The sequence below is a fragment of the Cynara cardunculus genome, unplaced genomic scaffold, assembly GCF_001531365.2.
Source record: "Cynara cardunculus var. scolymus isolate 2C unplaced genomic scaffold, CcrdV1 Un_Scaffold_5060, whole genome shotgun sequence".
NCBI classification, from domain to species: domain Eukaryota; kingdom Viridiplantae; phylum Streptophyta; class Magnoliopsida; order Asterales; family Asteraceae; genus Cynara; species Cynara cardunculus.
In genome coordinates, this window is record NW_020202216.1 from 14,760 (window position 1) to 35,646 (window position 20,887).

Consider the following 20,887-nt stretch of genomic DNA (forward strand, 5'->3'; position numbering starts at 1 on the left):
TTCCATCTAACTATTTCCTTCTGCCATCAATGTCTCTGTTCGATCTCTGCTCGATTCTTGTATTTGTTTCTATATCTCTGCTCCACAACTACAGATGCTTTCGCTTTCTACTCCATCGATTTCTGCTGCACATGGATTCGATTTCTATATTCGATTTCTGCTTTCTGAATGCATCTGCTTACAAATCTTTTTTTTTTTTTTAATGCAAATTAATTTTCGAATTTGTTTTGTGGATACATCTGTTTACAAATCTGTTATGTCAGTGCAAAATAACTTCCAAATGTGTTTTGTGAATGCAAAATAACTGCTTTGCTGCTTGTTTACAAATCTGTTTTGTGCTTGCTGTTAAATTTGCCATGAATCTGCTAAATGTTAAAATTGGGCTTAGCAAGTTATTCAATGTTAAAAGGGCAGTAGACTTTCATGCTTACCCTGTCATATTAAATTTGGGTTTAGTAAGTTGTTAAATGTATGTGTATCAACAGATGAATTACCCTTTCATGTTAAATTTGGGATGCTAAATCCTTTCCTTTGTAATAACCTTCATAACACGCAATTCCGGCCCTGGCCCTGGCCCTGGCCATAGGCCCAAGGGCCCAGGCCAGCATAAAGCCTAAGATTCTTAAAGCCCAATGTAATGTATGTGTATTGTGTATAGATAGGTTCAGTTTTTATTTGGCCCTAAAAATATTACCGTTAGTCTCCCGTCACCACTTACCAGTCGGCAGTCCATGTCCATCATCCTCCCTCTCGACTCTCCGCTCGCTCTGTCGCACTCGCTCACTCTCAATCGAAATCGAAATCGCAATCGGCTGGCTCTTGCTCTTTGCTTCTCTCGACTATCTGCCTCTGTCGTCGCCGGTCGCTCTCGCTCTCTGCCTCACGGCTCCCACTCTCGCTCTCCGGCCACTTGCCATTCGCCACTCGCCCGTCGCCCTCTCTCTTTGTGACTACTGACTTCTGTTGAGGTTAGGGATTTAACTTACTAATTTTGTTTGATTGGAAAATCTAATAATGAAGCTAGCTCAGAAGCTGTGAAATTGGTGACTTGCTGTGTTTGACTATCTTACTTTGTTTGACCCATATGGTAGCTCTTAGAATCCCAGGAGTTATAGCAACCAATCCTCTTTTCAAATTGGAGACTTTATCTTCATATGGTGCAAGCTTAGTGTAAATCTGATACATATCTTGCAAACGTAGATTTGGAAAATCAGCTTTAGGAAAAGTGTACATCTTGTTATCTTCTCTTTCAACCTCAAATGATATGTAATCAATGCTTCTCCACATTTTTTGCTTAACATCAACAAACATTGTAATCAACAAGTCTGAATAAACATCCCTTCTTAACTTTCCAATCATGTTAATGAACTCCCAATACTCTCTCTTGTATCTGTCAGATTGAGTTCAACATAAGTCATAGCTTTGAAGTTCTTCTCTGTCATAAATTTGTCAAAGAATCTGAATTCCAAGAACCATTCATTTGCATCCACAACTTCATAATCTGTAGTATCAGTTGTCTTAGAATTCTTTTCAACATCTTTCTTTTCAGAATTGATCATTCGAGAAACAAAATATTCAATAGGCAAACTAGCATCCTTTTCAATCATCTTTTTTGGATTTTCTTAAGAGATTGCTTCACTCAAGTAATTCTTGACAAGCTTTCTTAACTCTAATATTTCTTTAATAGATTCAATCAATCTTGGTTTGAAAGCTTCCTTTCCTTCTTCAGAACAAGCTGTCTCAATTTCTTCTAAAAAGAATTCCAGTGCTTCTGTTGTGAACAAAGGAATACTTGTAATACTTGTAGTCTTGAAATGATAACCAGGCTAAGAATCATTTGTAAACTTTCCAAACAAAAGAATATTATCATAAGTTTGTGTCAATGATCTTCTTTGTTCACCTTTGCAAGATTTAGATCAGTAGCAACTTGAATGTCAAATAATCTCGGATTTCTAATTAGATCCCCATCAATCTCCTTATCTCCAACTCTAGTGATAAAAATGAAAATGCTTGTGATGCAAATGGTAGTGACAAAAATGAAATTAGTTGTGATGCAAATGCTTGTGATGAAAATGCTTTTGTTATATTTAAAACAAATCGGCGTGGGGATGAGCCGCCTAGATTGACTAGGTTCCAAACCCCTTCAAATAGTTTATTTTGGTTTTTATATACACATACAAAGGGGCATTATTTGATGCTTCTTCATGATCCCTTTAGTTTGTTTGAATATGCTCGTTTTCACCTCTTTTTTTCGTTTCTTGATTCATTGAGCTACTTAATTTCTTCTTTCTTTTTGTTTCTTGATTGAAATTGGTATGTAATTGTTTCATGACTTGATATTCTTTACTACTTTAATGTGAATGTTGATATTGGTATACTGTAGTTTCTTTCATTTGTAGAATACCAATATCTTTTACATTGAAACAAATCAACAATTAAACTAACATAAAGAACTATAGAAATTGGGATGTTATTTTGAAAGATGGGAATGAGGGTCCTTCATTTTTATGATCTTAGGTTGTACCAATGCTTCCAAAGTAGTAATCTTTTGGCTTTTGAGAGCTTCAAGTAGGAATTGAAGTTGAAACAATTTTAATTTTTATTTGTTTATCCACTTGACTTTCTTTTGATTTTAAAGGAGATTGAAACAAGAGAGAGTTGTAATCCTGCATAAAACCACTGTTCTTGATGTAGATTATTGAGTTGACCAGCTTCTGTACAAGACCTTTTATGCAAAAAAAGTTCTAATTATGTTCAATAGAGACAACAAATATGCAGTTATATAGTACGCCCAGATGATCTTTATGATGATTGCTATATATAAGTAGATAGATTGGATTGGAGTCAACTTTTGATGTTGAAAAGTATCTTTTGAATTCAAAGTTTGCATTGGTATTTTTAGATTTTGTATAAACACCTACAATATGGTTTTTCTTTCGTGATTAGTACGGTTATGTTTTTGGTTAGTCTTTTTGTATAAGTTTATGGATAAAAAACTCAAAAAGCATTAAACTTTCTTAACAAAATGTGTGAAATCACATGGCATTGAAAGAGAAGAGCTTTTTGTGTTTCAATTTTCGAATGTGAAAAGCATCAAACCCTCGTGGCCCCTCTCTGTCTCACCAATCAAAATAAGACACATCATTGTTTTAGAATGTATCATTCGGAGGGCATCACTTTCCATGATTGCTGTTTGTTTCTAGATCTCACATATGCTCTATTTGAAAGAAACACATGAAGGTGGCCAATGCTTAGACCAAAGAGTTGAAATTAGGTATATATGAACCAATTTACTTGAATTCAGCCTATAGTAGGTGATTTATTGGGGTTAAATTGAGTTTACAAGTTAGGATTTAGAAAAAGAGCCATGACAATGAGGAAGGTTGCTTTTGTTCTTTGTCAAAATGGTAAGTTTCCCATTTTTATTGTTTGAATATCATAAAATAAATTCTTTTTCCTTGTCAAAAACTAATGCCTAACAACAGCTGTAAGAGAGGTTCATTGCTTCTGTTTAACCATTTTTCATTCAACACTACATTAGACGGTCTCTCTAAATCATTCAGCGCTCTACCAAACTTCCCTTGTTTAATATACATTTATTTAATTTATCTTTCTATTCTCTCTTTTCAATAGAGTAATAATGTATCTGGTGGACAGGGAGGAGACATTGGATTTTGGATGAGCTGATCTTCATTCTCAATCTACCATATTCTTGAAACGCCAATCAGTCCATAATTTCTCTGCAGTAAAAATGGCGATATGCCATCATCAACCTCAATTCGGCATCTCTTCTTCTTCTTTTCCATTTACTACTAACCTTTCAAACAAGTCCCACCTTCATCTCCCATCCTCTTTCCGCTGCAATATATCCATCACTAGGAATCTTGAACCTGAACCCGTTTACACTTGCGTCAAGTCTTTTTCCCCTGCCACTGTAGCCAACCTCGGCCCTGGATTTGACTTTCTCGGTTGCGCAGTCGACGGAATTGGAGATTATGTTACCCTCAAAGTCGACCCCCAAGTGCACCCTGGTGAGATTTCAATCACTGATATTTCCGGAACCGGTAACTCTGCCAAGAAACTCAGCAAAAACCCTATGTGGAATTGCGCTGGTATTGCCGCCATCTCGGTCATGAAGATGCTCAACATCCGATCAGTTGGCCTCTCTCTATCCCTCGAAAAGGGGCTCCCCCTTGGCAGCGGCCTCGGTTCCAGCGCCGCCAGTGCTGCCGCTGCTGCTATTGCCGTTAACGAGATATTTGGTGGAAAGTTACCTGCATTGGACTTGGTTATGGCGGGATTGGAATCGGAAGCTAAGGTGTCTGGGTACCATGCTGATAATATTGCTCCGGCAATCATGGGTGGTTTCGTACTTGTCCGGAGTTATGATCCATTGGAGTTGATTCCTTTGAAGTTTCCGGTTGAAAAGAATCTATGGTTTGTATTGGTGAATCCGGAATTCGAAGCTCCTACAAAGAAAATGAGGGCGGCATTGCCGACAGAGATAACAATGTCGCATCATATATGGAACAGTAGTCAAGCAGGTGCATTGGTGGCGGCTGTTTTGCAGGGTGATTTGATTGGGTTCGGGAAGGCTTTATCGGCTGACAAGATTGTGGAACCTCGGAGGGCGCCATTGATTCCAGGGATGGATGGTGTGAAGAAGGCGGCATTAGAGGCGGGGGCATATGGGTGTACGATAAGCGGAGCAGGGCCGACAGCGGTGGCAGTTATAGATGATGAGGAAAAAGGGAGGGAGATTGGGGAGAAGATGGTGGAAGCTTTTATGGGTGAGGGGAATTTGAAAGCCGTGGCAATGGTGAAGAAATTGGACAGAGTTGGGGCTAGGCTTGTTAGTCACAATTAAGCTTAATTGGATGGAATAAGAGATGTTGTATGTGATTTAGTTTCCGTTTCCGTTTCCGTTTCTTGGATATGAATCTTTTTGTGTGTGATTTTCAGAAAGTCGTCTTTTTTTTTTTTAATTCTTTCCGTGAAGGCTAATAAACGCTGCATGATCATATTAGATTTTTTTAAAATATTCGGTTAAATTAAATTACTCATTTTAAGTAAAAATCTTTGAAATTAAATGTCGAAATAATATTTTATTAAATGTATTGGATATTTTAATAATATAATTGATTTTATAATCTCTACTATGAATATTAGTTTATCCTCCATATGTACCGTACATTCTCAAGAACACCAGATAAGAATAAGCAACCAATCGGACCTCCTTATATAACTCCAAATCCAATGGTATTTACAGATTTAGGTCCAAGCATGGATGGCAAATGTCATCATCATGCTTCAATATATACATACATGCAATTACAGTTGATCTGTTTCCATATTATATTAGGATATGGCTCCTCAACATATAGCTCAAATGTTCATTATTTGGTTTGTGTCTTTTTGTATTAATTTGTTTCCATTTCAATCTGATTTTATAGAATTCAACTAAAATCACATGAATTTTGTTTTAATTCTAACTTCTACTTGTTGCTTGATGAAATATAAAAGCTACAACATTAAATTTTGAATTTCCTGTTTCAATCACAACAAAATTTAAACCAAAAACCAAAAAAAAAAAAAAGCCAAAAACCAACCAACACATACACCCACACACACCCACTCCAATTCCTCAATTGCTCTTCGCTGCAGCAGCCTGTTTTGCTCCAACAGCGAAGAACTCAGTGATCACTTCCAATGGCATTCCTTTCGTTTCCGGCACCTTCAAGAAAACAAATACCCATGATATGATGCATACCACAGCATACACTCCAAAAACACCCGACAGCCCAATTGAAGTCAACAGAACCGGAAGGGAGTAGGTCACAATGATATCACAAATCCAAAACGTCAGGGCACAAATCGCGATGCACAATCCACGCACTCTCGTTGGGAATATCTCTGCACACAGGATGTTGGGGATTGGACCAAATCCCATTACAAAAGTACAAAAATACACAACAACGCTTGCTGTCGAGATGGCTGCATTCACTACACTGCCAAAGTTTATCACACTTCCAACCACCAATACTATGAGGGTCAAGATCAACACTGGGATTGTTGTCAGCAATAGAGTCCTGCACAATCATTTCAATTCTCATTTCTTCAATCATAACCATGATTCTTTATTTGATTCAACAAGAAAGTAAGTCAATTACCTTCTTCCAGAGATGTCCATAAGCCTCATGGCCACAGCAATGCAAGGGAGCATCAACAAAGTTGTGATGCAACTAATAAGAAGCGATGATGATGTTGAACTGATGCCCAGATTTGCTAAAAGAACACCAACACCTGCTTCCTCAAGAATCTGAGGCGTGTAGTAAAGAACACCATTGATGCCAGAGAACTGCAAATATTACAACATTCACAATTTTAGGAAACAAAAGGCATGAAAGAATCTTGGGCTATGCTTAGCACCCATAACTAAAGTAAAGAATCAACATAATGGATTCAACTGGAAAGAAAAATCGTTCATTTTTAAATCTCAAGTATTCGACTAAAAGAAGAAATCTTGATGAAGAATCAAGAAACTAAGTTATACCTGTTGAAGTATCTGAAGACCAACACCAACAAACAATGCATGTTTGACTCCTGGTTCAAAAAGATCCCTCCAGCTTGGGCCTTTCATTGCGGCTTCAGATGGGTGCACCATAGCTGGTCCAACGGGGTGGTGATCCACAAGATCCTTAGAGTAAAGTGCAGGCTGACTAACCAAAGCTGCAGCCTGGAAGACATCACCATCTGGAGCCATATGCATATCACCTCCGGCGACAGAAATTAGGGAGCCACGCTGAGATCCAGTGCCACTTTCTTGATGCAAATAGATTCTTTTAAACCCTCCTTCCTTCTTTCCATCTTGGCCTTCTCTTTCTGTCCATTGCCATGCAAGCTGCCAACCACCTCCAATGCCAGTGCTACTCACTTGATCTCCACCCCCAGTTTGCACAGCACTGCCGTTTCTAACTCCTAGAATACTGCCATGGGAAGCAGCCTGAATCGTGTCTTTCTCTATACTTGTAGTTTGTCGAGAAATCAAAGGAGAATGCAAATTGTCATCAGAATCATTCCCACCAGCATCAGACCCATAATCCTCTCCATCTCTATCACCAACACTCTCTTCATCCCAGTCTTCGTGTTTTGCTTGATTTCCAGTAACACTAAACATGCTTCCAAAGTGTGGGAAAAGCATGCTTCCTTTGCTACCAGCAGCATCTGGAAGCTTTTCGTGGACACTGCCAAAGAGGGTCACAAGTGGGTCCATAAGAGGAACACTCGGGTTTATAATACTTCCTTGTCGAGATGCAATACCAAGTGTACTCTGTCCTGTAACAGGTCTAGCAATCCAAGACACCCCTGCATCATGACCGTACAACTTAATTTTAGCAGCTTCTTCTAGATCCTGTTCAAGATCATTTGCAGGGCCGATTATGTATTCTTCTATCGATGTTTCACCCCCAACTCCAAGGCCTTCAACTAGTAAAGCCATCTCACCTGTCAAACCAAACAGACTTAGAAGAGCAAATTGTAAAAATAAACAATGATGAATAGTCTGAGAAAGTTAAGAAAGAACTTGCCTGAAACGTCTTCCTTGCCACGCAACCTCTGCAAAACCTGCTTGGCTTCATGCATTCTTCCTTTACTAACAAGCCATCTTGGGGACTCGGGCAAGAAAAATATGGTAAGTACGAAATAAACAAGGGAAGGGATTGAAAGAACCCCAAGCATCAACCTCCAGTTGGGTGACTCCATTAATGACATCCCAAATACCATGCAATAAGAAAGGAACATCCCACCAGAACCTGTAAACTGAGGCAAAGTATTGAGTGAGCCTCTAATTTCAGGTGGTGCGGTCTCGGATATATAGACAGGAACAAGAGTGACTGCCAATCCAATCCCTAAACCATCTAATAGCCTAGCCAAGAGAAGGATGTAAACATTGGGTGACCACAGCATAACTAGACCACTGACAAAATATAGAACAGAAGAGATGATGAGCATGGGACGTCGTCCAAGCCAATCTGATAATCCACCAGAGCACGTTGTAACCAAGGTTGCACCAATTAATGACATAGCCACAATTAGACCTTCAATAGTTGGATTACTTTGCAGGTTGAACTCTTGTTTTATGTATAATACAGCCCCTGTTTGAATAGCAAAATAACAGCAATTACCTTTCAAGAAACATAGTTAACAGCCAGCAATTCACACTAAGGTGAATCACAGACATATAATACCAATTGGAAATAACCTAATATATAAAAGTTTGAACTTGTGAGCAATGGATCCCTAAAGATCTGATGTTTTAGTAGCTTACCAGCAATGGTGGCGTTATCCCATCCTTGAAGCAAGTTACCAATAGCAGCAGCAACGGCCACTAGCACAGCTCCACTCATCTTCCCAACTTCTTCTCTAACCTGTGCAATGAAATCCCAATTTAGTACATCTGCAGAAGAAATTAACAGAGACAGCAGTGAGCAGATACTAATCAAATTGTTTATAGAAAAAACCCCATCTTGAGATAACAGTATCACAGTTTTCCCAAATAACCCCAGAAGAGAAAAATGACAATTTGAGGGATGGATACGAGGATTGAAAGGATACGCAAAAACCCAAATCTAAGAATCACATTTGTTGAAGACGAATCTGAGATTCATATGGATACCGGCGATCTTATGATATTAGGCGGATGACGATATACAGAAAGAAGAATTGACAAGGAAGAGAGCAAAATCTACGGTGCTTGAACGAAGGGTTTCTCCACTTGAGAAGTGATCTGAGTGAACACCAAATGATTCAGATAAAAAGAGAGAAAGAAAGCAAAGTGCGAGGAATCAACCGGTTGAATTGCCGTCGATTATTTGTATAGTGGGACCAAGAATACCCTGAGGTACTACGAATCAAACAAACAGTGGCTTCATTTGAGTGTAGGAAGAAAAAGAGAGAGAGAGAGAGAGAGAGAGAGAGAGAGAGAGAGAGAGAGGAATACCGTTGTTTTGGGTGAGTCCAAGAAATTTTCACTTGATGTTGAAAAACGTCTCGATCGGTAGACTTGTTTATGAAGACAGAGGGAGTAAAAGGGTAATTAGATATATGTAGAGGGACTAAAAGGGTTTAAAAGTCTGATGGACCGTCCCTTTTGCCTTTGGGAACAGCCGCTGAGTTAGCGACACTTCAGTGTTCAGTCAGCAATTTCTGTTTTTTATTTTCAGATTCACTGGATTACAAAACTAGTCCCTCTCCCTCTCTTATTTGCTAATCTCCACATTTTATTTCTTTTTCCAATTTCTTTTCTACTAATACTCCTCCTTGTTTTATCAACATTTTCTTTTCTACTAATACTCCTCCTTGTTTTATCAACATTTTCTTTTCTANTTTCTTTTCTACTAATACTCCTCCTTGTTTTATCAACATTTTCTTTTCTACTAATACTCCTCCTTGTTTTATCAACATTTTCTTTTCTAGAATAAATTACATCTTATTTCGGTCACCATAGTTTGTAATCTATTACAGATTTTTGTTCTTCATTAAAGAAATGTTGTTAAGTTTTTTAAAAAATTCCCCTTTACTTTAAAATATCTTAGGTTTCACCCTTTCTCTTCATCAACTTGATATTTCTCGTTCAGGCAAAGCCTTTACATGGTATTATGTTCTTCATATTTCAGGCATTTAGACGCTTGTGATTATGTGCATACATTAAGTAAGTAGTAGTAGATTGGATCTTGTAGAGGATGAGGGAGTGGAGTTACATGATTAATTAACTTTAGAGGTTGTTGGTTGAGAAAGTTGAACAAAGGCTCGGGTAATTTGCTTGGCATGAGGCTCAGTGGATTTTAGGGCAATTAGCTTCCAATGGAGATAGATGATTTATTTATTTCATTCATAAAAGTTGTGAGTGGGTTACATTTTACAAATTAAATGTTAAATAGATACATGAAAAAAGGTATTTCTATTTCCTTATATGATTCATCTTCTTAATTTCTTATATGAACATTAAATAAAAATGTGTAAATCATATATATGAATATGACTCATCCTCTTAATTCCTTATTTTGAAAAATGTTCATGCACTAACTAACATGTGTTATGTGTAAATCAATTCTTTAGCAATAAATAAATAGATAATACACAATCATTCAAATATGGTAAAAAAAGATTGAAAACTCATGTCTAAATGTTATGCTTGTTGTTGATTTTTGACATTATTATTATTATTACTTAATTTTTTTTAAGAGTTAACCAAATAGTTCTTTTAACCTTGAGTGTCTGAGATGATTTATGCACGCTTCGACTAATAGTTGTTCTCTTGTCTTTGATAGAATTTGACTTTCTTTAACCATCTTCAATCATCACCGCTTCACTGGTTTGCATGTCTAAAAATGGACAGGTTCATTCAATTAAATTAGAGTATCTCCAACAAATTCTTTAAAAATAAGAAAATAAGAGATTTTCCCAAACTTTCTTCAAAATAGATAAAGCAAAAGAGAGAGAGAGATAATAAAATTCTCCAAATATGAAAACATCCTAAAATGATTATTTAGAAGAGGGAAATGATTTTTTTTCCTTATTCTCACCAATAAAAGTTCTGAAATTAAATACCTAGAGAAAAAGTTTAATTTTTTATTAAATATCTTAATAATACAATTAATATTGTAATATTCAAAATTATAATTTTTTGTTAGATTATTTTTCTAATATTTAACTTTTAATTTTTATTTTAAATAAATATTGAACAAAATTGTGGGAGATGCTTTGCTTTTGAACCTACTTCATCTTCACAAAAACTGTATCTAAAACCATTTTTATGTTTTTTTTCCAACCATTAGATGTTGTAAATATGCTATTCACACCTTTTACTCACTTAATATTCACATTTTATACCCTTTTTCATTCACAATGTTAATACAATTTCAACCATTTTTTGTGTGTTACATCATCTTTTACATACACCAATATAATATTATATATCTTTCAAAAATCGTTTTCACTACGACATCAATAACTACTTTATAATTTTATTAGTATATATTTTAATCATTTGTAGTTTAATATAAATAGATAAAATATAATTTTTATATTTCTGTTTAATAATAAAACATACACACATATATTTATATATAATAAATTTTATTGACATAATTGTGCTTATGCTTGTTTTAGAAAATTAATTTTAATTTTTTTATTAAATTAATACTAGTTAATATCTACGTATTGATTTTGATTTCAATAGAAATGTATTAATTTAATAAAGTTATTTTATAACTTACAAATAAATTTATTTTAATTGTTAAGAATTATATGGCACAAAGTAATGGTCTCACATTACATGTTGATTTAGCATTGCAATCACATTTTTTATAGTTGAAAGACTCTTCGCAAGGAGGTGTGTGTGATGTTGGCATATCATCATCTTCAAATGTATTTTGAAATCCTAATTGAAATGCTCCCCAACCCCCCCCCCCCTCTTTTCTCTCTCTCTCTCTCTCTCTCTCTCTCTCTCTATATATATATATATATATATTAAATCATGTAAAAACCAATCTTAATCATTAATTGAATTTAATCTATGATTATAATGACGGTGGTATTTTTTTTTTTTTTTTACTAATTTGAAAATTGAAACTAATTATTAGATAAATGACAAGTTAAAAGAGACAGTCTAGACACCTGATATCCAATTTATAGTCAACAATGAGGGCTATCAAAATTATATTAATTACAATAAAGTTTTAAATTAAAAATATAATAATTACAATAAACTTTTTAATCAGAAAATTTGTATAAAAACCAAAACGAACGTTTTATCTTCTTTAATTTAACATAAATATCATTTTTATTTTTATTTTTTGATAATTACAATTTTTACATGAAACAATAAAAGTGATTTAACACATATGTTATTTCACCTTGTAAAACAACATTTTAGTATTCCACATCATATGTTACGTCATTTTTTTTCACATGATGAAACTACATTGTTTCACCATATAAAACAATATTATTTTGTTTCACCATGTAAAACATTGTGTTGTTTCACAATACAAAACTACACTTTAGTATTAAGTTTCACATCCCATTTTACGTCAACACATTACTATAGATCAACCCATTTTGTTTTATTGGTAAAATGACACTATATTCAAAATAAACCAACTTTATGTGTTGTTTCGTCGGTGAAACAACACTATATCATCAAAAGGATTAATGATAAACCATGTGTTCTTTAATGCATTGATAAAACGAATTAATATAGATCTATCAACCTGTGTATGAAACGATACTCATTAGTAAAATTGATCAATATAGATCAACCTATATATTGTTTCATTGGTGAAATAACATTGTTGTCTCAAAAATAGAACAAAAGGTGCATTTTTTGGGAAACGGATGATAAGATGATAGAGATAATTATGAAAGTTAAATATATATATATATGGGTTAATATTGGTTCACAGAGTTTTTAACTAATAGGAGGTTTTTATATGATTTTGGGCCTATATATATACACACATATGGGCATGTTCAATTAATTACAAGCTTAAGTTTCTCTGTTCATTGTGAACTAGGGACAAATGATAGTATGTCACGTCTCCAAAACATTCACGAGATATTTATCATGAATGGTGTAACAAAATTCATGTTTATTATTCATGATAAATGGTAATAAATGAGGACATGTGTCATACGAATAATTTATCAGTCTGGGTATGGATGTTTTTATTTGGACAACTTTTACATTCTTCTTTGTCGTCAATTCACCACAGAATACATGTTTGCAACTAAAATTCTCATCTCTCTCAGAATATATATATATATATATATATATATATATATATATATATATATATAATATAATATAATATAATTTTAGGTCACGACAATATTTACAAATATGTTAGCATTGATTAAATAAAATAATATTAGGATAAATCGTTGATAATTTTAACATATGTTTTTCAGGAAGATTAATTAAATTAAAATATCTTGATAAAGGATAAACAAATTTTGGATGAAAATAGTAACTTTCAAATTTAAATAATTTCTTTTCAATTATAATAAATAAATAAATAAAATGGTGACATTCTAAAAGTTTAGTGGTTTTAGATTAATATTTTATCAAAATTAAAAGTATTTAAAAGAAAGGGTAACTTTATTTATTCGTGCCATAAAAGTTAACATACTTTACATATTTGATTTTCTCATAATAAAAATTAAAGCAAGCTACAATTTTGGTCCCCGTGGTTTGATTGTTGTAATTGTTTTTATTTCTACAGTTTCAAAACTATAGATTGGTCATCATAGTTTATAAAAATGCTTAGATTTAGTTTTTTTTAATGATTATTTACTTTTAGCTGCTATATGAAAATAATTAATAGATTGGTCATCATAGTTTATAAAAACACCAAAAAAAAAATTGAAGATCCACGACAAATTAGAGATAATAAATATTAGACGAAGCAAATACAAGACAGCACCATTTCATTCTTTGCATAAATGAATAAAATCATTAGGATTATATACATTTAAAACTTAATATAATATAATATATAGTTACTAAATATATAAATTATAAATAAATTTGAAATACCCTAGTTTTAGAAAATCTATATTCTTAAATGTACCAATTAATATTTTATAATTGATACATACAATATTATTATTTAAACATAATTAAGTTATACTATTTACTAATATATATATATATATATATAGAGAGAGAGAGAGAGAGAGAGAGAGAGAGAGAGAGAGGGGGGGGGGGGAGGGGTGTTGTTTTTTGGATGGAAATGAGATAATAATTAAAAATATATATATTCATCATTTGTTATACATTGGAAATAATAAAATTAGACAAAAAGTTGAGATGGATGTGTTTTTGGATGGAAATGAAATAACAATATTAATATTAATATTAATATTAATATTATTATTATAAAGAGGATGAAATGTTGGGATCCCAAACCAATTAAATTAAACTAAAAGTTGATATGAATGGGCGTGTCGGGATCTGCATGTCTCTTTTAACATTTTCCATATACATATATTATTATTGTTATGAACTTCAAATAAAAAAAACAAGGAAATTAATTAATTATATATATAAATATAAATATAAATATATTTGGGATCCCATCTTCACAACTTGAAGCAATAATAAAACGTGAATGCGAAGAAAACAACAAAATAACTAATACTATGAATTTATTGTACAATTTACAAGAAGAACATGCATAGAATCAAAATCATCACATGCCTGCCTACCAATAAATAATAAATAAAAAGAACCAATTTTGGTCCTTCAGTTTAATGGAAAGTTTGAATGTAGCACCTCAACTTTCATAATTCTAAGAATCATCCTTTTAGTTTTCATTTTGTTTTACAACCGCTCTCCCCTCACCAACTAACTCTCTTAAAACAATTTCCGTTAAACAAGGGCGTAGCTTAGTCTCTCTCTCTCTCTCTCTCTCTCTCTATATATATATATATATATATATATATCTTTTCCTTTGTTTTTTCATCTTTTACCTATTAATCATTTCTTATATTTTTCAATTAAAAATAGAAAAAAAATAGTATTGTTTTCATATTATATGCATATATACATGTTTTGCTTTCTAAATATGCTTCTTTGTTGACTGCTTTTCATATGGATGATGTTCGACCACCCCATACTCCCAACTTTAGGAATACATATGATATATGCATACAACCATCGTCTTCATCTCAAGTGGAGTTCCAACCACCATGATCATCTTCATCCTAAGTGGATCCCCCCTATCGTCCTCATCTTCATCCCATCATAAGGTCGTAACATGAAACACATATAAACACCCACCTCCAACCATGTGTGTGTTTGTGTGTTTTTCTTCGATGAATATTTATGGTGTGTATGCTTGAGAGAGATCAATATATATAATAACAAAATTTTTGTGTCTATACGGTCTCAGGGGATTGACGACACCCATGGGAGGAGATGGGTGATGGTGGTCAGTGATGGACATGCGTAGATGGGAGATGATGTGGCATGTCGGAGCTATCAATATGGGTTTGAGTTTTGGTAATGGAGTTACACCTCTTGTGAGGTCGATTTGAAGTTGGATATGTGAGTAAACTGTCTCTCGCTTAACAAATATTGTTTAACGGAATAGGAACAACTTATAGAGCAAAATAAAAATTACAAGGATGAATTGTAAAGTTAGAAAAGTTTAGGTCAGACTTTGAGAGTTTTGAGTAAAGGTGAAGGACCAATATTAAAAAATATGATGATGATTGAAATGACAATATATTAATATTAATATTAATATAAATATATTATAAAGGTTTAGAAAAACATGAAAGAAGGGGAGTGAATGAGCAGATTTTGGTTATTGATGAGATTTGTATATGGCATCCAATCAGAATGAGGTACGGCTAATCCACCAACCCAACAACTATATATTAATATCTTCATTCATTAATTTAGACGTTCAATCGTTTTCATGCTAATAATCTCCACTCCACAAATTAATTAGTGATTATAAAAGTGGTTGATTAAGATGACATGTTACATATATATAATCTTATACATTGTATAATATAATATAATATAATATAATCTTGTTCAACATTTGAAATTGTCATCGTCATCCTCGTAATATATATTCTTAAAAAATAAGAAAACAAATAGATTGGTTTTATTACTCTTTTCTCCATCCTACCTTGTATGTATATATATATATATATTAAGAATACAACATTTCTTTTACAATCTCTAGATCTTATATAGAATCCATCCATAAATCTATATATATATATATATATAACTAACTAACTATCTTTAAAACAAAACAAAACAAAACAAAAGATAGAAAACTATCAAGAGTTTAAAAGAAGAATCAAAAATCCATTAATTGCACCATTTTTTCTGACTCACATCAATACCCACTAAATACATTCTTTACAAGCTTCCTTTCCTTGTAGTAAGAACAAGATACTTGTACAAATATGATTACACACTTTTCTGAAAACACAATATCAACAAAACATGCATCTACTTGTACCATATGGGATCTATTGTATTTGGTTATCTCAAACGACCAATTTAGAACATCGATATTTATATGCACATAAGATTTAAATCGATATATATATATATATATATATACATACATATGTAGATTCTAAAATTATTTAAAGTATTCCGTTTCCGTGCTTTTATTTGGATTTTTTTCTCTTTTATAACAAACACTAATTTAAATTCCTCCTATTTCATCTCTTATAATTAATATTAATTTTCTAAATATGGTTGAGCTCTTGCCTTTCTCACCTCCTATCTGCATTGCAATCTTTAATTACTTTGACATTTTTTTTTATTTCTAATTAATGGCATATCAACATCATCCCAATTGTATATAATTTCATTATGATATTGTTGAAAATTAATTACTCACAACATGAAATCACAATTGGTAACATTAATTTAGATTGATTTCGAACGATATATATGTGATATGGGTTCTTGTCTTGTGATTCCATTCCAAGAATGAGTATCTTATAAGTTATCTGGGGTTATGTTGATGTGAATGATGATCAAAAAGAGTCCATGACATTTCAAGTCCAAATTCAAGATTATCTTGTATGTTTGTTCATTTACATTTTTTATTTTTAGTATCATTTATCCACCTTGACGGGTGTCGAGTCCGGCAAATAATAAAATTTATGAAAATAAGCCTATTATCTCTAAAACACAACTTGTGATAGCGATAAGTAGGGTCGTCTCCTCAGGGACTCGGTGTTAACCGTAAGTCCAAGACGTAATCTCGTGCAAATTCATTAATAAAACACTATATATAAAGGGGGGGGGGGGTTGGATGATTTATAAACAACCTAAATATGTAAAATAAATTGGGAACTTTAAACACTAATAAGAACGAGRCTAGCAATGAGCATCAATCAACTAATCATTTGGATTACATATCATCGACTCGTTCAAATAAATACTTTCTCGATAGAATTCAGTTTGGCGTGAACATTAAACACGCGTCAATGCCCCATTTGTTACAAAAGCACGATTAGTGTAAAACKCTTTAACAACTAATCTCTAATTAGCTAATCTAGTCTAATCAAGGACTTAGAGTTCAATTGCTAATTGCATTAAGATCAACAAATACCAAACCTAACCAACAATCGGACGCCGATTATTTGGGTTAGATTGTACAACCTTACGACACTTGCAACTAACACACACGCATCAATTGAGTATCGCTTGCTACTCGAAGAAATCTAAGAACAATTACGTATTCAAAAATTCCTCTAGCATAACGAGTTCAAATCAGAAAAAGCAAGGGATCCAACTCACAAATTCCAACTTAAAATGTATAGGACTGAAATTCAAAGACTGTACAAATGCATTCAATCAATTRTGAAACAAAAYTGAGTCTCAACTCATCCAAATTTCAAGTCGATTATAAACCCATTACTAGAAATAAAAATTAGCTACTCATGTCTGGAACTAAGAAACTTACAAAATGATTGAAATTTAAGAGTTGGTGAAGAAACCTGAAATTTATCTTCAAAATCTGGAAATAGACTTACTGTTTCTTCACCGAATCCAGTCCTGATCAATCCTTTTGAAAATCTTGATTAGTCCTCTAATTCTCCCTCTCCACCGACTGCTGTTTGCTACCTGGCTCCAATTGAACATCCCCTCGTTCCTCTCCTCTGTATCGACAGTTTCTTCTTGGCCGACTGCTTTCAATCGACAGCCTGCTGCTCGATTTTACAGCCTTCTTCTCCTCCAATTGACAGCCCTCGATAGACAGCTCTCAATTCCCAATTGCTGCCTCGCCTCCGACTGCTTGYTGCTGTCCTTTTTCTCCCGTCTGCTGCCTCTCGATTTCCCTTCTCCCGATTCCTTCTCGATTTTCCTCCCGGCTTCCCTCACGACARCCCCCTTTAACAGCCTCTTTATCGGCTCTTTTCCTCCCATCTCTGCCCACGATTTTCCTCGTACTCGCCCACGATCTCCCATCTCGTTCTCTCCCTCTCGCTTTCTGATTTGGGCAGCAGCCCTGCTGTTTGTTGTTTCTCTTCTTGTTACACGGCTTGGGCTGCTATTATGGGCCAGAAAACTTGGGCTGCTGTTATGGGCCAAAAAGAAGACATAATCAACACATTTTTTCTCAACTTTAATGGCCTCTATAGTTAAATATCATCTTAAATAAAAATGGACATTTTTAGGTATCTAATTGACATTAATCGCAAGGTACTTTGATGTAAAAATGTATATATTTGTGCTTATCAAATTCCCCCACACTTAGATCATTGTCCGTCCCGGCAATGACTTTAGTTAACACGTAGTTGTAAAAAGAAATAATGAATCAAATAAGAACATCAACACATATAGCATATCATGACTTTGAGATTTGCAACAAAGCATTGAAAAGAGTATGCACACGCAATCAAGTAGACACAAGCTAATCTCGAAAACTCTCACGAATGGGATTAACGAAGCAACACTCAATTCACTCCTTGGGTTAAAGTGTATCGCTTAAATCGTCAATGTCTAGTATGTACCTACCATATACTTGAAAAGTCTCTCACTCTCCACTACTTGGATAAAATACATGCTTATAAATCAAAAGGTCTTAAAAGGTGTAACGAAAAACAAGGCTTTGGGTACGGTAGGGAAATATTTAGGAAAAATGACTAAGACCTAACACCAACGGAGAATATGGCTAGTCAACTACACTTTCTTTTTATTTTCACAAAGGACTTTTGCATTTATCTTTGAAGCTCATTCCTTTTCGGACGATAGGGAATAGAGATAAAACGTTTATATTCAACTGTATCGTCATTTTCGTCGTCTATTTTTATTTTTTATTGACGACGTAATTTTGCTTTTCACACACACACACACACACACACACACATATATATATATATATATATATATATATATATATTTCTTTCTCTTTTTTTTCAATCTTTTATTTCATTTTTTTTTTCAAACATACGAATTCTACTTTCAAGTATAGAGGGATATTGGGATCACTCCATTGGTGCTTAGTCGGGTGAGTCGTGTTTGGATTGGTTCATGATGTGGGTGACAAAGGAAATAGGCTAAGGCTCAAAGTGGTGTGCAAAAGGGATAATGACAACATAAGGGGTAGGCTTAAGGCTAGTGGTTTAACACAAAAATGAGCAAACGATGGCCTTTATCATGTTTATTAGCATGTAGTTATCATGTAGTCTTAAGGAGAGAAAAATCAAGTTCTAGAGATGCATATCTAGGCATGACKCAATCACACAAGAAATGAATTTGAGACTAATATCAAGTGTTTAGTCTAAATAAGCTCAAAGTCTCACGGTGTTCAAAACTAGYTCAAGAGATTAACAATAGTCTACTTTGACCGATATGCTACCACTAATCACTCTAAGTGCTATCAATCAAACTCAATCATGCTATATACGCATCCAAACTCATCGTCATCAACAATTTAAGCTCAATAAAAGCATGCTAACACATTGTCAAAACGAACAAAAATCCTCATTTAAGCACAAAATTTGCAAAAAACAAAAATTTGACCCCTAAAACCATTTATAAACCCAATTCATGCAAATAACCCCCACCCCTACACTTAATTCATACATTGTCCTCAAGGTATGCAATAAGTAGAGGACACTCTAAGCAATTAAGGAAAAGGGAACAGAAAACTCCCCTGATTTGATGAGTGACCTCCCAATGTAAGAATCCGTGGAGATGGGCGCGTCTCTTCAAGCGTCCAACATCCGGGGTGAACCTAAGAACATAGAAATCCAAGAGTGAAAATGAGAATCTAAAAGCAAACTAAATAACTGAAAACAATAAATAAAAAGAAATGGAAATTCGTGGGTTGCCTCCCACGCAGCGCCTTTCTTTTACGTCTTTGGCTAGACCATACTCAGTTCAATTCCTGTAGCTTGGCATGTCCAAAGCTGCCCTCTCTAAATCCCTTCCATCAAAGCCTTCATAGAAAGGCTTTAGCCTATGACCGTTAACTTTGAAGATCTGCCCCGTAGACAGACATTGTATCTTCACTGCACCATGCTAAAAAACGGTTAAAATAACAAAAGGTCCTATCCATCTGGACCTTAACTTACAAGGAAATAACTTAAATCTAGAGTGATAGAGGAGAACTTTTTGACCTTTAGTGAAAGACTTACGTGAAAAACGAGAGTCATGGAACGCCTTGGTCATAGTGTTAGATAAAGACTCGATAACATCAACAAAGCATAAAGATGAAACATCACTCGGATATCGCATGGCATCATATATATTAAATTTAATCATCTCGCCATCGAATTCCATGGTCAAACTACCACTATGGACGTCTACCTTAGTCTTAGAGATTTTCAAAAATGGTCTACCTAGCAAAAGCATACCGGCGTTGGAGCAATTTTTCTCCTCCATATCTATAACATAAAAATCTGCCGGAAAGACCAACTCATTCACTTGAACAAGCACGTCCTCTAATACCCCTTTAGGGTAGACAATAGACCTGTCCGCTAGTTGGATTACCACACCGGTTGGCTTAAGGGGCCCTACATCCAAAGATGAGTAGATGGCATATGGCATAACATTAATTGATTCCCCCAAGTCCAACATGGCTTGATTTACCGAGACATTGCCTACCTTACATGGTATGGTAAACATGCCCGGTGTAACACCCTCATTTTCACCATGAGTTGTGTCACGTCATTCTCATTAAATAACAATAAATAACCCCAACATATAGTGGCTAATAAAGCCTTATTATAGCGGAAGTCTTACAAATTCAATTAAAATTAATAGCTCAACGCTAACCCGTCTCATACCGGGTTACATTACAAAATGAGTTTAAACATAAATCTAAACATCCGA

General features: G+C 34.1%; 2 protein-coding genes across 3 annotated transcripts; one reads left to right on the plus strand and one right to left on the minus strand.

Moving 5' to 3' along the window:
- The first annotated feature begins 919 nt into the window (after positions 1-919).
- On the plus strand, positions 920-4,963 carry LOC112504268 (homoserine kinase). Its single transcript, XM_025108202.1, has 2 exons — positions 920-968; positions 3,658-4,963. The coding sequence occupies exon 2, from the start codon at positions 3,752-3,754 to the stop codon at positions 4,865-4,867; it is 1,116 nt and encodes a 371-aa protein (XP_024963970.1). The 5' UTR covers positions 920-968; positions 3,658-3,751; the 3' UTR covers positions 4,868-4,963.
- A 543-nt stretch (positions 4,964-5,506) lies between these two features.
- Positions 5,507-8,769, minus strand: LOC112504269 (monosaccharide-sensing protein 2-like). 2 transcript variants are annotated; one of them, XM_025108203.1, is made up of 6 exons: positions 8,675-8,769; positions 8,327-8,426; positions 7,587-8,153; positions 6,554-7,503; positions 6,171-6,358; positions 5,645-6,089 (listed from the first exon to the last, which is right to left on the minus strand). In XM_025108203.1, the coding sequence occupies exons 2-6, from the start codon at positions 8,403-8,405 to the stop codon at positions 5,645-5,647; spliced, it is 2,229 nt and encodes a 742-aa protein (XP_024963971.1). In that variant the 5' UTR covers positions 8,406-8,426; positions 8,675-8,769. The 2 variants fall into 2 exon arrangements, with proteins under 2 accessions (XP_024963972.1, XP_024963971.1); XM_025108204.1 differs by lacking the exon at positions 8,675-8,769 and having other exon boundaries at positions 5,507-6,089; positions 8,327-8,405.
- Positions 8,770-20,887: the final 12,118 nt, after the last annotated feature.

Excerpts from the sequence above, each read along its gene's own strand:
- LOC112504268 (XM_025108202.1), top strand. The coding sequence starts at position 3,752 with ATGGCGATATGCCATCATCAACCTCAATTCGGCATCTCTTCTTCTTCT.
- LOC112504269 (XM_025108204.1), bottom strand. The coding sequence starts at position 8,405 with ATGAGTGGAGCTGTGCTAGTGGCCGTTGCTGCTGCTATTGGTAACTTG. Across the intron at positions 7,504-7,586 it reads TGGCAAGGAAGACGTTTCAG|GTGAGATGGCTTTACTAGTT; the intron begins GCAAGTTCTTTC and ends TTGGTTTGACAG. Across the intron at positions 6,090-6,170 it reads ATGGACATCTCTGGAAGAAG|GACTCTATTGCTGACAACAA; the intron begins GTAATTGACTTA and ends ATGATTGTGCAG.